Genomic DNA, 16,693 nt, shown 5'->3' with positions numbered 1-16,693 from the left:
AGTTTTGTTTAGGGGTTTTGGTTTTATTTGAGTGTGCTCTTACGATGACCAATATGGAAGTGTGTTTTGTATTAGAATAAAAATTAAATTAAATTTTTAAAAAATCATTCCCATTACTTCCTAGCACTTTACCACCCACTCTGTATGTGCCAGATGAACTGTTAAAAGCATCCCTGAGTTACCTGTTAGTTGACTGGATGTCTTGTCTACTCATTGACTTAACCTAGAAAGAGGAAAGGGGAGAAAATCCTGAAAACTCTTCCTGAACATACACTGTTGTCGTTCAGTCATTTTTCAGTAGTGTCTGACTCTTCATGACTCTATTTAGGTTGTTCTTGGCAGAGATACTGAAGTGGTTTGCCATTTCCTTCCTCAGCTCATTTGACAAGTGAGGAAACTGAGGCAAACAGGGTTCAGTGACAAGCCTGGAATTTATCCAAAACTGGATTTGAACTCAGGAAGAGGAGTCTTCTTGCCTTTAGACTCTGCGCTCTATCCAGTGAACTAGAATCCAGCTTCCTATCAAAGGGATTTAAGATTTTTAAAGTTCGTTATCAAGATATAACAATATCAACAATTCTCTCTTAATTTGGAAACAGAGGGGCATTGGAAGATGTAGAAAGGAGATTTTGTTTTAGTAAAGGGAAGAGAAGGTAAACTCTATGAAGGGAGGGACTGGGTTGCCTCTAAAATGAATCTCGAGTAGCCTAGGGGGAACACAATGCTCTGTATAACTACATTTTTATATATATATATATATATATATATATATATATATATATATGTATATATATATATATATATATATATAGAGAGAGAGAGAGAGAGAGAGAGAGAGAGAGAGAGTCAGTCTTCCTGATTCTAAGTCTAGCACTCTATTCACTGCTCTATCTGACTATCTCAAAACAGGGGTTCTTATTTGGGAGTTCCTGGATAGGTTTCAGGAGATCCATGAATTTGGATAGGAAATAGTTATACCTATTAAGTTTCTAGCTGAAATTGAACATTTCTTTCAATTATTTGAAAATATTATTCCAAGGGGTTCATTGACTCCACCATACTACAAAAAGGTCCATGATACACACAAGAAGTTAGGGGCACTTTATTTGAAGAAAGCAAAGCTTCCATGCTAGGGCAGCCCATTCTATTTATTTCAGGATCATTCTGATAAATAGAAAGTTCTTGGATCAAGCCAATAGTTTTTAGTTCTATCTTTTGTATTCCTACTATCAACAGCATTGTATAAGTCTTAATTACCTCTGAACCACTTAAGCTATCCTGCAGGTCTTCCAAGTGGCCTCCAACATGTGGCCCTTGCAATTCATTCTTCACACCATGGCCAAAACACTAGACTGATCACCTTATTTCTCTACTCAAAAATCCTTCAATGGCTCCCATTATTGATCCCTGAACTTATCTAGCAATCAAGGTCCTTTACAACCTAGAGTACTCCTAACTTTCATGGGATCACAGGATCATATATCTGGAACTAGAAGGGATTTCACTTAGTCCATCTCCCTAATTTTGTAAATTTATAGTTTACAAATTCAGACCCAGAGAGGAAAGAATTTGCTAAAGCCTCATACATAGTAAGCATGAGAGAGAGAGAGAGCATCTGAACGCAGGTTTCCTAACTCCAGCCTTCTTTCATTGCACCATTTTTCTAGCCTTCTCTCACATTAGCCCCTTCTACTATACTTCAGCCAGACTGGACAATTCACATAATAAATATACATATCTAACACTTTCCCACCTCTATACCTTTGCTCATAAGATGCCTCTAAAACCCCTTCTTCTCTATACTTTTCCAAATCGTATACATCCCAGTTCAAATGGTACCTTCTCTGATTCTTAGAATAAAAAAATCTTCCTCTGGCCAGACATAGCCTTTCTTATTTTTACCCTTGTGATATTTCACCCAGGACCCTCTCCACAAAAATCCCACAATTAATGTCTCATCAGAGCAAGGAAGTGAAATTGTTTGTAAACACTAATAATAGCTGACACTCTAAATGTGAGGTCTTTGGTGAGCAATGTAGCAACGGGACATACCACTGGAGAAAATGAATCATTAATATTGACATTCTTGCTATAAATAAAACCAAGAGGTATAAGGAAGTCGCAGCTAAATGGATTGCAGCTAAATGGGTCATGGATTCTCCACAGAGACATAAATAGAGAAGTTGGCAGAGTTGATGTTATCAAGTATCCAAAGGCAACATGAAACATCACTTCCTTGGTTGTTTGCTTTTCTAGAATTCTGATGCTCAGGATGAAAAGGCCACCGTGAAGTTAATTGCAATTTATGAGCAAATGTCTATTGCAGAGGATGAGGAAGTAGGAAAATTATGCAAAGAACTTAAAACCCATCTCCATTCCCGATCCACATTTTCCAATATATTTTTCACTGTTCTCATCTATTCTCACCTCAGCATCGATGTCACTAAGTATCATTGTAAAGGGTTGGAAGTATAAACCTGTGATTTCCTTAGTAAAGAGAACACCTGGGGGAGGAAATTCCCTCCTCCAATGCAGGCTGGCATCTTTTTTGTAATTTATATTTTAGAAATTTTCCTAGAATACTGAGAAGTTAAGTGACTTCCTCAAGGTCATACAGTGATGTTTCCTTTTTATTTTTATTATTTGTTACAATGGATATCTTACTGAGGAAGGAGGTACACAGGGGAGGGTGCGGTATTTATTTAAAAATGAAAGTAATAAGTGGATTGAAAGCCAGGTCTGGGGGTGGGAGTTCCTGGGTTCAAATCTGACTTCAGACACTTCCCAGCTGTTTGACCCTGGACAAGTCACTTAATCCCCATTGCCTCCCCTTACCACTCTTCTGCCTTAGAACCAATACATAATATTGGCTCTAAGATGGAAGGTAAAGGCTTTTTTTAAAAAAACAGAAAGAAAATGATGTAATATAAAAACAAAAGATAGGGACTGGATCTGAGATTTCACTGGAATAGGGAACTCCGAGGTAAAGAAACTCATTCTATCAATAAAGGTTACCGCTAATAATTTTATGTAGCTGCCCGGAGAGCTGAGAAATTAAGTGATTGACCCAGAATCCGACGATCAGTGTATTTTGGAGGCAAGTCTGAAACCTAAGTCTTCATAGCTCCAAGGCAGGTTTTCTATCAACTATCCAACACTACCATAGGGTGAGGTAACCAGGTTACAAGAGTAATATGTTGATCATGATTGAGTTTTTTTTTTTTTAACCCTTGTAAGAATCAATACTCTGTATTGGTTCTAAGGCAGAAAAGTGGTAAAGGCTAGGCAATGGGGGTTAAGTTGCCCAGGGTCACGCAGCTAAGATGTGTCTATGGCCAGATTTGAACCTAGGACCTCCCATCTCTAGGTCTCTCACTGAAAGACCTAGCTGTCCCCTGATTTGAGTTCTTAATATATTTTTATCTCTGCACATTCTACAAGAGATGTTACTTTATTTTGCAATTGTTTTTACAGTAGTCATTTTAAAAATATTTAAAATAAGTACTGCAAAACAAAATAACCAAAGTATTCCATGAAATGTTTCATTGCCTTTGGATGCACCATGAAACCAATTCCTCCAGATACTTTATTTGCTTATCAGGGAAGAATCTGTGAACTTTCTTTCCCCTTTCCTATACCTTCCATCTCTCTTCTGGTTTCACTTATACTGATAATATATCAAGATCCCTATGATTCACTTCCTCCAAGAGTATGTCTACCCATCCATTGGGTGAGTTGTTGGGGTTGTATTTGCATTCCTTTCATCATGAAATAAATTCACAGAGCTTACTCTCTAGTAGTTTAACTTTTGAGAATCCATTGATATCTCCACTCCATGTTGAAACATCTAAATCAGATTTTGTGGAGGTTATCATTATTTTAATAATTTTAGCAATCCAAAATGAACTGGAACTCTCTAGATGGATTTGTTGAAATGTCATGGTATAGTGACATTTGTATTCCTTTTGCTAGATACTGAGCATGTTTGTACTTTGATTTTTTTTTTAATTAGTCTTTATTGCTACAGCTATCATTTCTAGAACTGTGTCAAATAATGTGTAAAACACAAATTTCTCCATTTGCAACTGGGAAAACTTCTGATCTTTCACTTGGTCTTTCTCTATTAATGATATTTATTATCTATAGATTATAGATATATAGATAATTATAGGCATATTATAAAATAATCATATTTTTAAAGGACACTTCCATATACAATTTGTGGCACAATCAAAGGGCATCTACTTTGTTTCTAGATCTTTCAATTATGCCAATTTCTTTCCAGTTCTTTGTATCTTTTTAAAAATACTATTTGTTAAATGGGGAGGCTCTTGCGTGAGGGAAGGAGACTGGGGAAAACTATGGTGATGTAAAACAGCTTTCATGAAATGTTTCTTATCCTTTGTTATTGTGGCATAGTGGAAAGAGCCTCAAAACAGGGAAATCTGAGGTTCAAATTCCACTTCTGAGGTGATGCTCAGGAGATGCTGGGCAAGTTTCTTGAACTCTGATTACTCTATATAGCTCTGTAAGACTGAATTGCAGAGGAATTGCTGACCTGTATTGGTAGCAATAGTTTTTGTGTTTTGTTTTGTTTTTTAACTCCGGAGAGATCCCTATATCAGTAAAATATGTCCAGCCCTAATCTTTTTTTTTTTTTTTAACACTTAACTTTCTGTGTATTGGCTTATAGGTGGAAGAGTAGTAAGGGTGGGCAATGGGGATCAAGTGACTTGCCCAGGGTCACACAGCTGGGAAGTGTCTGAGGCCGGATTTGAACCTAGGACTTCCCGTCTCTAGGCCTGACTCTCAATCCACTGAGCTACCCAGCTGCCCCCCCCAATCTTTATCTCTAATTTTTGTCCTTATGATTTCATCTCTCTCTCTCTCTCTCTCTCTTTATATATATATATATATATATATGTATATATCTTACGGCCCCTCATAGGCAAACTTATACTCTTAAAAATGAGTAGAACATATATTTATTAAATCCTGATATCTTTCAGGATTCAGCTATAATAAAACTTTGGCCAGAATCCTCTGAGAATGCATCATTTTATATAGCTGAGTCTTCCAGATAGCTTAAGGTCAATCCTTTTAGAAGTCAAAGCATTTTTATTTGATCTTTATCGGGTAAAAACCTTTCCAAATTTTATCTGAGTTCATAGATGACCAATATTTTTAAGGTCACTATATTAAGATAAACGAGGCGGTTGATTATTTTCCATCTCTAGCCTTATGCCCACACACATACAATGGAGATATTCTTTAACTCTAAGAGTCAGGGAAAGGTAGTGGAGGGGTACTTGAAGAAAGAATAAGAGGTTTGGANCCTTTCTTACCCTCCCCACCAAATGAGCCATTCCTTTTAACAAAGAATATATATATATATACATATATATATATATATATCAATAGATTCTGTCAGTATGTGCCAGCGTTCCACACCCATAATCCACCATCTCAGCTGTAAAGGTTAAAATAGGGGTTTTAACAAAATAAGAGAGTAGCTTTAAATAATTTAAGTTTCAATAAGAATAAACCAGAGTTGTAAATTAATATTATGCCTTTAAGCCAAAGAAAACTTCCATCAGCTTTTAACAATTAACAATTTAGTTTAATTAAAATAGAGATAGTAAAAGAATATAGGAAAGGAGAGAAATATAGGAGATAGAGAAAGAAAATTTCCTAATGTCTATACTAGTTATCCTATAACTACCTATAATTACTACCTAAAACAGCCTATATCTACCTCTAACTAACACCCACCCCACAAAGTTCCAACCCAATCCAGCCCAATCAGAACCAATCAGTGTTTAATCCAACCCCAATAAGGTCTGTCAACAATGACCAGCCACCTTCCAAAAAGTTCAAGAAAGGGAAAAAAAAAAACAACTGCCCAAACCAGAAGCCAAAAAGCCCTTTCAGTAAACTCAGGCCTGCTTTTATATTCCAGAAACTAAATGCCAACCACCAACCCAACATACTCTTAGCAGCCAACTTCCCAGCAAATACCAGCCCTGTCAGCAACTGACCACCTGCAACTGCCAGCCTCAATTGTCAGCAACTGATAGACTCACCAACTGCTGCTGGCAGCATTTTTTTCACCCTCTCTCTACCTCACTTCCTGTCTCTATGGTTCCTCCTTCCTGACTCTATGGTTTCTCCTTCCTGTCACTATGGACTGGTTAATCCCTACACATCTCTATAGTAAGAGAACCTCCAGGTCCCCTGTTAAATTAAAAAAGGAATAAAGAATTCCATAATTAATTAGTTAATGATTCCATAATTCCATAACCCACCATCTCAGCCAAAAAGGGAAAAAAGTACATTCTCTCCTATCTCTAGGTCACTTCTAACCAAGCTAAGCTTGGTAATTAGTATATTGCATTATTGTGTTATAATGCAATATTACATATTACATTATTTCATTTTATGTTCTTTGAATTTATATTAGTGTAGTCATTGTATATGGTTTTCAAGGTTCTGTTGACTTTACTCTGCTTTAGTTTATATAAACTTTTGAAGAGCCCCCTGAATTCTTCACATTTATAAATTTTTATTGCACAGTAATATACCATTTGATTTATGGATTACAATTTCTGGTAAACTCAAAGAACATCTACTTTGTTTCTAGATCTTTTAGTTATACTGATTTCTTTCCAATCCATTTTCTCTTAAAAAAAAAATACTATTTGTTAAATGGGATGATTCTTGAGAGGGGAAGGAAACTGGGGGAAACTATGGTGATATTAAAAAAAAAACCTCATCTACTAAAAACTAATTTTAAAATATGCTTCTTGCAACTTCTGTCATTAGTGTGACATCATTCATGTCACTTCATCTCAGCCTGTTTCCTTATCTGTAAAATAAGTTGGGCTAGATGTCCCCTGAGGTTTTTCCAAGCTCTAAATCTGTGACTCTTAAAGAGATTAAATGACACCTTAAAAAGTTATTTCTGATATATCCATTCTCAGGTTATCCTTCATGGGCTTATTCAGGCTTTGATTTTTCCTCCTCCCAACTATCTGTTAAACATTTGATCACCCCAATAGTGAATTCTTGAAGAGATGGAAATATCATCAAGTCTTATTTACTTTGGGGTAGACAGGAATGAGAGAGAAGAGCAGAAAAAAGATTTGGGTATATGAAATCATAATTTAGCTTTATCCTGTCACCGTGTATAAATGGGTGCAACAGAGTTAGGAGAATACTGACTAACCATGTGTAGTCTCTTTGGGTATTGTGCTACTGAAGCTGGAGTCAAATAAGAAAAAACAAATTGTGATTGCATTCCCTTAGCTTTGGAAATTGTTGATGCTTTTCTAAGGCAGCCTGTGATTGTGTCATTATTAAACAGGTGAAGATAGTATACCAGGAGCCCCAGTGGAGATAAAAATAAAGAACAAACATGTGCACATGAGATATGATCAAGAAATGGGGCAGAACAACCTAGCTTTGCTAGAACTTAATGAGCCTATTCAATGTCACAGCAATGGACTTCCCATCTGTATCCCTGAAAAGGATTTTGCAGAACACATGTTGATTCCAGAGAAAATTAGCACTGTCAGTGGCTGGACATTCAATGGAACAGAACTGGGCAACTCATTGATTGATTTGCCCAGTGAATATCTCGATGATGAGAAATGTGAAGAAATACTCAATGTGACTGTCACGACAAGGCAATTTTGTGAGAAAAGCAAAACATCAATGGACTGGCTTGAGGGAAGTATTGTCATGGCAGAACACAAAGGGACTTGGTTTTTGATTGGTATTATGGCCTCTCCACCATCTGAAAGAAAGGGACCAGTATTTCTTTTCACCAAGATTTCAAGATATTCAATGTGGTTTGAACAAATAATGAAATAATGGAAAAACAACTGAATAGAAAGAATAAACTATGGAAAATGTGTGACTTATAGTTGTGGCTCCGAGTTGATCATAAATTGGCAACATTGCCACAGAACTTTATACTTGGAATGCCCTTTCCTTCCCCAAACCCTATGCTTGCCTGAGGTTCATTCTTTACAGCCTGGCTAACGTTAATGCCCCCCCCGACACACACACATCCCATCCCTCCAATCACAAATGTCTTTCTTCAGATCTCACCCTCCATCAGGGCAGGAAATGTGTCTAATGAATATTTTTATCTCCCCCCAGTGCCTAACAAAGTGCTCCTTAGAGAAGTATTTTATAAAACAGACCAGGTAGTATGATATATATATATATATATACTATGCTATAAAATTCATATGAGATGAAATACTTTACAATACCAAAATTCAGGCATCCTCCTAAAATAAAATGCTTACTAATTATGCATACTAAACAGTGTTAAGTCAGAGAACTTTTTTTAAAGTGCCATGTTTCAAATTTATAAAAAGAATGATGCAAAGTACTTTTAGTCCTCCTACTACAGCCTGACATTGATACCTCAAAGTGTCCCAGAGGCAACCCTGGATGGGTGGCTGGAAAATCTTTAAGGATAGATCTGGTGATAAATCACCCATCTGTTATCTAAGGACCATGCTAGCTAAATTGTACCTGAAGTTGCCCAATAAATCATGATTTTTTTTTTTTATTCAAGCTGCAGTAATTTTTGAAACTAAAGAACAGATTAATGACCTGTATTGGGGCAACCATTCACACCAGTGAAATCATGGATCCTTGAAGCATGGAGATGACATGAGAGGCAGTATGACATAATCTGTCTCAGTCAGGAAGACCTGGATTCTGAGCCCTGCTTTTGACTCACACTAGCTATGTGACCTTGGCTAAGTCATTGTGCCTCTCAATGTCCCAAGAAACTCTCTAAGACTCCAAGTTGCAGAGAAGATGCAGATCTGCATTGATAGAGCAATTTCCTTACCCAAAGCTGCCCATCACCAATGAAATCACAAGTTCACTCCAAATCCCATTCCATTTTTGTAGAAAATAAAGTCAATGGAAACCATAGATAAATCTAATTATGAGAAAAACTGATAATAGCTTACATACATAAAGATGCTTGCAAAGAACTTTAGATAAAGTTTTTTTCAGTTGTTTGCAAGTAAATTAGGTACCATTATCCCAATTTCACAGATGGGAAACTGAGTACAACAGAGATGTTTGTGAATTGGTATTGGCTTCATTCCTATCTTTCCACTGGTCACCTATAATAATCTGGTCCCAAAAGCATTTTATAGACTCAGAGGGTTCTCCAGCAGCTTTGAAATTATTCTGCTGATTGTCATAGATTGCCTAAAACAAGATAAACATCGATGATTCGCCTGACTCCATGAAGATGCCTCCAATATCCATCAAACTAATGTTTGTGAGGTAGTGTGGATGCTAAAATTTATGAATGTGGCTGTGACATGCTAAGCTAAACTGCACGAGTGAGAGAATGTTTGTTTGATGATGCATTTTGCTGAATTAATGTTTAGTATTAAGTTGATCTCTATGGTTAATGGGCATGAAGTGTGTGAACTACAATTGTAATGTAAATTACAAATACAGACACGGGTAAAGTTCATAGAAATATGGGTGCTATCAACTTACAAATGATATTCATGAAGTATCTTAAATCTACATAAGTAGATTCTAGAATCTCAGAAACATGCACCTGCAAAAGATGTGAAATATGGTGTTTTTTCTTACCTTATGTTTTCTGATATCATTTGAAAGTATAGAAATTTGTGAGATAACTATTGCATGAAAAAAAATTGGTATGAAAAGGATGTTTTCAAAGCATCATCAACATCAAATTATGAATACTGAATACCCCTTGCTCCTTCATATTCCACATAAACCATTAAAGTTATAAAACTTATTGTAAAAAGCACTAGGAAAAAACAAGTAGTAATCTAATGACAAAGGAAGAATTTCATGTAAGAGAAAAATAAACAAGCTTTCTTAAGTGTTCTCAACAGTTCTCTTTAAATGTCCATAAGGACTCTCTTAAATTCAGTAGTTCTCTCAAGTGGTGTTCTTGACAATTCTCATGTTCTTAGCAGATCTAAGTGCAACGTTCTCTGTAGCTCTTAAGTGGCTCTCAGCAGCTCTTATTCCACATTTTGAGTCTATCCTTTCAATGTTAAAAAGCAGGTCACTGTCATTAGTGTTCTGGGGTAATAGGTGGTCCATTGCAGTGGATGAAAGGTCTTCATTCTTCCTAACATATTTTCATTTACAATGTTGTTATTGTATAAACTGTCTCATGGTTCTGCTTGCTTCACTGCAACAGTTCATTTAAGTCTTCTGAAGATTTTCTGAACATTCATTTTTTTTATTTCTTGTGTTACACTAGTATTTTCATATCACAATTTGTACAACCCCAAATGATACACTGTTTAGTTTTCAGTCGTCTGCCAAACTAAAAAAACTAGTTATGTCTGCACAGATGGATACTTTTCCTCTTTCTTTGATCTTGTTGGGGTATAAGTTGAGAAGTGGAATCAGTGACCAAAGTGCCCTTCCAGAATGATTGAACCAGTTCACAACTCCAACAATGCATTAAAATTTTCCACATTTGTCATTTTGTCAACTTTGCCAGCTGCCAGCCTGATGCATATAAGATGAAAGCCAAGAGTTGTTTTCATTTGCTTTTCTCCAATTAGTGATTTGGAACATGATAATATGATTATTTTTTTTTCTTCCTTGGAAGAACTTGCCTGTTCAAAACCTTGCACTATTTATCAAGTGACAAATGGTTCTTATCCTTATAATTGGAATCAGTTCCTTATATACTTTAGAAATGTGACCTTTATCAGAGAAACTTGCTCCACATATTTTCCCCAGTTAACTGTCCTTATAATTTAGATGCATTGGTTTTGGGCAAACACTTTCCAATTAATTTTAAAGTACTGTTTCATCTTCTGTGATCTCCTCAGTCTCTGTACTAAGCAAAGGTAAGCACAGTTCCCTTCCTCAAGAAGCTTACATTCTAACTGAAGAGAAAATCTGTTATCTAAGAATCCAAACCTATATGATAGGTGCCTATTAGCAGAAAGCACATTACACATGTAAAAATGTTAACTGAGCAGTTTTTGCTATGTAATGCAAAAGGTATTAAGTTAAGGCGCATTAATGAGTTTTAAGTGTATTTATACTTTAGGATGGGAATGGTACAGAGAATTTTTTTAAAAGCCATAGTTACTGGAAATATTTGTTTCTTGCCTTAGTTTCAGGGATCAGGGGTTTTCATCATTAAAAAAGAAGCTGATTGAATACTCATGACCCGAGTCTAAAATGGGTCAAAGGAGATAGGAGTTCTACCCCCAGGAAAGGATACAAAAGGAATCAGAAGACGTATTAGTGACAAAATCTGTCACAAAACCAAGGCAAGGAGATTGGACTCTGCAATAAGTATCCAGACCAGGTTGCAGAGATTTGAAGGAAGTGGTTTGGGAGTAAGGGGTATACAAAATACATTTGGAACATTTTGAAAGGAGGAAAATGCCAATGGAGGTCCAAAGAAGGAAGAGTCCAATTTGGAGTTTAGAGTTGATAAATTCTGATCAAATAGGAATAGAGGAGTACACTGTGATGTGGGTAGGCAATTTCTGGACAAAGAAGGCAGTATAGTTAGGGTGAGCAGTCTAACAAAGCAAGCCTCAGTTCGCCTATCAGAGACACTGACCAATAACTGTACATGGAAAGTACTATTGAAGTAGACAGGTAGAGGTTGGTGTCTGGGAGTCAGAAAATGAGGACTATGAACCTAAGGGATGAAGCGACATGGCTTTGGCAAAGGTACTGACAAATATGGCCCCATCTGGATCAATGAGAGAGATGATTAAACATGGTTAAAAACAAAACTAATATTTAAAAATAAAACATCTCATTTTGAAATATTTTTCCACTTGCGTTGGCTAGTATATTTGATATTTTGAGCGTTTCATTAAAAAAAGATGCTACTCTGTAGACCTAGCTCAACAATCAGAATTGTCTAGTGACTAGGGTGGCATGATGTGGAGAAAGCAGGACACTTGGAGTCAAAATACTTGGGTTCCTGTCCATTATACCTTTACCCACCTGTTTGAGTTATTGGTCATCTGTAAAAAAGTAAAATAAAAAAATTCCATTCTATCATGAATTATTCTAACTCCCTTATGATCTTTATATACCTTTCTTCCTAATCCATGTTGCATATATAATATACTGAAGAAATATGTTTATGCTTAAATTGGTCAATTCTACATAAATGATTTTAAATTGTTTAACTGGTATAGGTTGTGATAGAAAACTGCTATAATAGCCTAGCAGCAGTGACTTTACCCTCATGGGCAAAGGAAAAAAATACCTCTTTGAGGAATTCTTCCACATCCTCAAAGTGACAGGAATGTCAAACATATATTCTCAGAATGAAACTGACATGGTAGATATCTTGGAGGTTATGTATTAAAATTCATCATTTTTTTTCAGATGAAAAAACCAAATTGAGTCATCTTAACAACTAGTTAAGATTAAAAAGATAAAAAAAATTAATCAGAGTGGACAATATGCACTGGAGGCTTCTGAAGTGTGTATAAGCCATTACCTTTTCTTATATTTTAAAATCTTGAATGATAGCATTCACCATCCTCCTTGTGCCCAGAAATGATCAAATTTGGTTTGAAGGATTTTTTCAAGTCCTTTGTAAAATGTCCCCACTTCTTCATCATTTGAGACAGTTATCAGTAACTATCATGAGGCAAAAGCTTGATTCTGAGGTCTCCCTATAGTTCGTGAAAGCCACACCGGGGGAGGGAGAGCTCTGGAATATTCTATCTCGCTGGAAACATTTTAAGTATGGGCCCTACCATGTTATTTCAAGATTACTCTTGAAGGTATGAAATGTTAAACTCAACTTTCCAACTATTTAAATATCTTCTATTTGCTAATTTTAAAGAAAATGTTAATTCTCTATATGCAAATTAACATGGCTTCAAATGTGAAATTTACTGATTAAAAAAATAACATGGATGAGAAAAACATCTAGGGAAAAAAAATTTTTTTTCATTTTCTTTAATCCTCTAACACATATCCACATGGTTTGATAAAAGAAACAGTTTTAGAGGGGTTAAGTTATCTGCTTACGGTCACATAATTGGTAAATGGTAGTAGTAGTAGGCCTGGGATCCTAATCCAAGTCTTTGATGTTAGTACTTATTTATAACACTTTATTGCCAACAAAATAACTTCATATCAAAGAACTGGATAAAAGGCAGATGTCCATCAATTGAAAACTGCCAAACAAATTATGAAACATGAATATAGTGGAATATTATTACTACACTCTAAGAAACAATAGATATGATGAATACAGAGAAGCCCAGAAAGACTTAAAGGAAATGATGAAAAATGAAAAAAGCAAAACCAAGAAAATATACACAATGACTATAATGTAAATTGAAAGACCCACTAAACAACTGAAAATGAATGCTATGGGCACAGGTAGGTAGGCTCACTGGATTTAAAGTCAGGTCTATAGACATGAGGTCCAGGGTTCAAATCTGGTTTTAGATCCTTCCTAGGTGTGTGACCCTGGACAAGTCACTTAACCCCCATTGCCTAGCCCTTACTACTCTTCTGCCTTGGAGGCAATACACAGTATTGACTCCAAGATGGAAGGTAAGAGTTTTAAAAAAGAAAAGAAAATGAATGCTACAAAATTAAATAATAATTATGTACCCAAAGAAGTGATAAAGGAAGATTATCTCCCCCTAACTCCTTTGTAGAAGTAGAGGATCTAGTAGTGTGAACTACTGCATATAGTCTTTTTTTTCAATATACTGATAGGTTTGCTAATTCCCCATCCCCACCTTCTTCTCTGGCTGAAATTTTGCTATTCTTATTGTTTATATAACGTGGAACAGCTCTGAAGAACTGAAAAAGTAATACCTTACATTTGTATGGTGGTTCATAGTTTAACACCAACATAAAACCAAACCCTTTCAAATGAGGGTACTCCTGGGTATTGGAAAATTTATTCTGGTATAGTAAAAATTTCATTATCAAAATTCTTTGAGATAATATATTTTTTGAGTGGCTTCTGAATCTTTCTGTGGAGATCTCTACCATTCTACAAAATGGTAGGTCTGAACAGGTCTGAAACCAAATTGCTAATAAGAATTCCAAGACTATAGGGAGGATAGTACATGGAAAAGCAATAAGCTAGTCTACAGCTGCCCCAATCATTCTTACTGCATTCACAACATTGAGAGAGTGTTTTGCCAACTGGAAATTGAGAAAAGACATGGACTAGAGGTGTACCTTTGTTTTCCTAATAGAACAGTTAGAATCTGAACTCGAGGAGGGTTCTTTCCCTGGGAGAAGGAAGTCAGATACTTATAGAGAATTTCTATGCAACATACTTGCAAGATTGCAATGATTTGAGGGTCTGGGGCCACAATGATTTTCCAAAACAACTCTCACAATCAGAAAAAAAAAACGTGCTTATCCTGTAAAATATGAAAATGTGGGCTATAATGAACAAATACAAGGAAAAGTTTTCAAAAAAAAATTTAATTTGCCTTTTAAAGAAATTTAAGGTTTCCAAGCTGTTATGGGCAAAACAATATTCAAATGGAATACTGAAACCTTAATATTCTGAAAGATGACATAGTGAAGACAATCTCCAAACATTCTGAATATTTTGTCAAAATACTTATGAAAAAATACAAAAGTCATTTTATGAATAACAATATGAAAAGTAAAACATGTAGCTGCCTTAAAAATATTCAAAACACCATCTTTTCAGAAGTTTTACAAAAGTTTCATGGTAGGCTAGGAATGTTTTCTTTTTTCCTATAGAGAAACTCCAGATCATACTGAAGTTAACAGAAGCTATAATTTATAAAAGAGCAATTCATGTCCTCTAGGTACACTGCCAAGTTCATAGCCTCTGTGTCCCTGGGAAAGGAGCCATGAGCAGTTTCCAAGATTCCAGTTCTGAGTGTAATGGGATTACTTTTTGAGTTTCAACTGCATGACTTGAAAAAAAATTCTGCGAAGTTTAAGGTTCTGCAAAAGTTCCTTAGAACTAGTGTTGTAGAATCTATACTTAATGTTATAGAATCAACACACAGTTGAAAGTGGAGGAAAAGGGTTTTGCTTGCTAACCACTAGCTTTTGATGCTGATGAGATATGTATCCTTTAATGTGACCCTGAAAGAGAAAAGAAAAAAAAGGAGGGTATTTAGAACTGGTTTCATACTTCTTGAAATCAGACTAAACATGCAATGTATAGAATACAGTCATTGGCATGATTCCAAATTCACAGTGATCACCAAATTACTTCACTGTAACTTGGTATAGGAGTAAAAATTACACTACTGTAGAAGCCTTCTGCATATTACAGAAAATATAAAAGAAAACTGGCTTTATTAAGAGAAAGATATAGCTCAACAACAAAATAGATATCCAAGTAGTGTTATATTTACATGAATAAAAACAGCAAATTCTGAGGTTCCGGGTTAAGATGGCGGCAGAGTAAGAAGCAGCTCTTAACCTCTCCTGACCGAAACACACAAAACTCCTCAAGGGGACATAAAAACAAGTCCAGACAAACGGAGGAACCCCACAACAGGGCACAGCGTGGAAGGTACGTGGAATTGAGGCATTTCCATGCTATAAAGGAGTGAAACAGCTCTCACTAAATCGCGGGCTGAGCAACCACCCCACCCCCAACCCCTCCACACACACCACCTATAATGCCGAAGCCAGCTAAAAAGAAATAGAGCAAGTTTGGGGCACCCATCGAGTCATTGGCAGCTCCAGGGCCTGTTCCTGAGAGTAGCAAGATTTGGGACCCCAGTAAGCTAACGAAAGCACACAAAATTTGAGCGCTGGAGCAGGACACCGAGAGCGGACACAGGGCGCAGAGCGCGTGAGCAGAGCTCAGGCATGGGTGGAGGCAGACACAGCCAGGAGCTAAAGCTCTGAAACCTTGAGTGGGGAACCAGTGCAGACGGGTACACGACTGTGGAAGCAGCACCCTGAGACTTGTAAAGAAACCTCCGGCAGACGATCAAGCAAGGGGGTCCACCAGGGGGCTTGACTGCAGACAGACCCTGATCCCGAGGATAAACCTGAGAAGCTGCTGGGCTAACAATGGCTACCCAGTCTCAGGAAGCTCAGAAGAGAAAGAATAACAACAAGAAAAAGAAGTCTTTAACACTCGACAACTTTTACACAGAGAAAATCCAGACAACCGAGCAAACAGAGGAGGAGAACAAACAAGCATCCGGACCCTCCTCAAATAAGGAAAACTCCTCACAAGCTATGGAAGAGTTCAAAACTGAGATTTTGAGGAAAATGGAAGAGATCTGGCAAGAAAATAACTGTTTAAAAGGTAGAATGTTGCAATTGGAAAGTGAGGCTCAGAAACCAAATGAACTGATAAGCAAATTGAACACCAGAAATGACCAGATTGAAAAGGAATACGAGAAGATTATGGCCGAAAACCAGAAGATTATAGCCGAAAATCAAAAGATCATAGCCGAAAACCGAAAGATTATAGCCGAAAATCAATACCTAAAGGCTAGAATTGAGCAAGTAGAAGCTAATGATCTCTCAAGACAACAAGAACAAATAAAACAAAGTCAAAAGACTGAAAAAATAGAAGGAAACATGAAATATCTCAATGAGAGAGTGACAGACCAAGAAAACCGGTCTAGAAGAGACAATTTGAGAATAATTGGTCTTCCAGAAAAACCAGAAATTAATA

General features: G+C 36.4%; 2 protein-coding genes across 2 annotated transcripts in view; one reads left to right on the top strand and one right to left on the bottom strand.

Moving 5' to 3' along the window:
* Nucleotides 1-7,995, top strand: part of PROZ (protein Z, vitamin K dependent plasma glycoprotein) — a 34,237-nt gene extending 26,242 nt beyond the window's left edge. Inside the window, exon 8 of the mRNA XM_044670518.1 lies at nucleotides 7,364-7,995. Within this exon, the coding sequence (XP_044526453.1) occupies nucleotides 7,364-7,872 (509 nt within the window). The 3' untranslated portion in view covers nucleotides 7,873-7,995. The remainder of the gene's footprint in view (nucleotides 1-7,363) is intronic.
* Nucleotides 7,996-14,468: 6,473 nt separating this feature from the next.
* PCID2 (PCI domain containing 2) overlaps nucleotides 14,469-16,693 on the bottom strand; it is an 80,870-nt gene continuing 78,645 nt past the window's right edge. Inside the window, 1 exon segment of the mRNA XM_044670516.1 lies at nucleotides 14,469-15,132. Coding sequence (XP_044526451.1) covers nucleotides 15,043-15,132 — 90 coding nt within the window. The 3' untranslated portion in view covers nucleotides 14,469-15,042.

The sequence above is a fragment of the Gracilinanus agilis genome, chromosome 3, assembly GCF_016433145.1.
Source record: "Gracilinanus agilis isolate LMUSP501 chromosome 3, AgileGrace, whole genome shotgun sequence".
Taxonomy (NCBI): Eukaryota; Metazoa; Chordata; class Mammalia; order Didelphimorphia; family Didelphidae; genus Gracilinanus; species Gracilinanus agilis.
The sequence above is the reverse complement of the archived record's forward strand: the minus strand, read 5'-3'. Positions and strand labels throughout refer to the sequence as shown.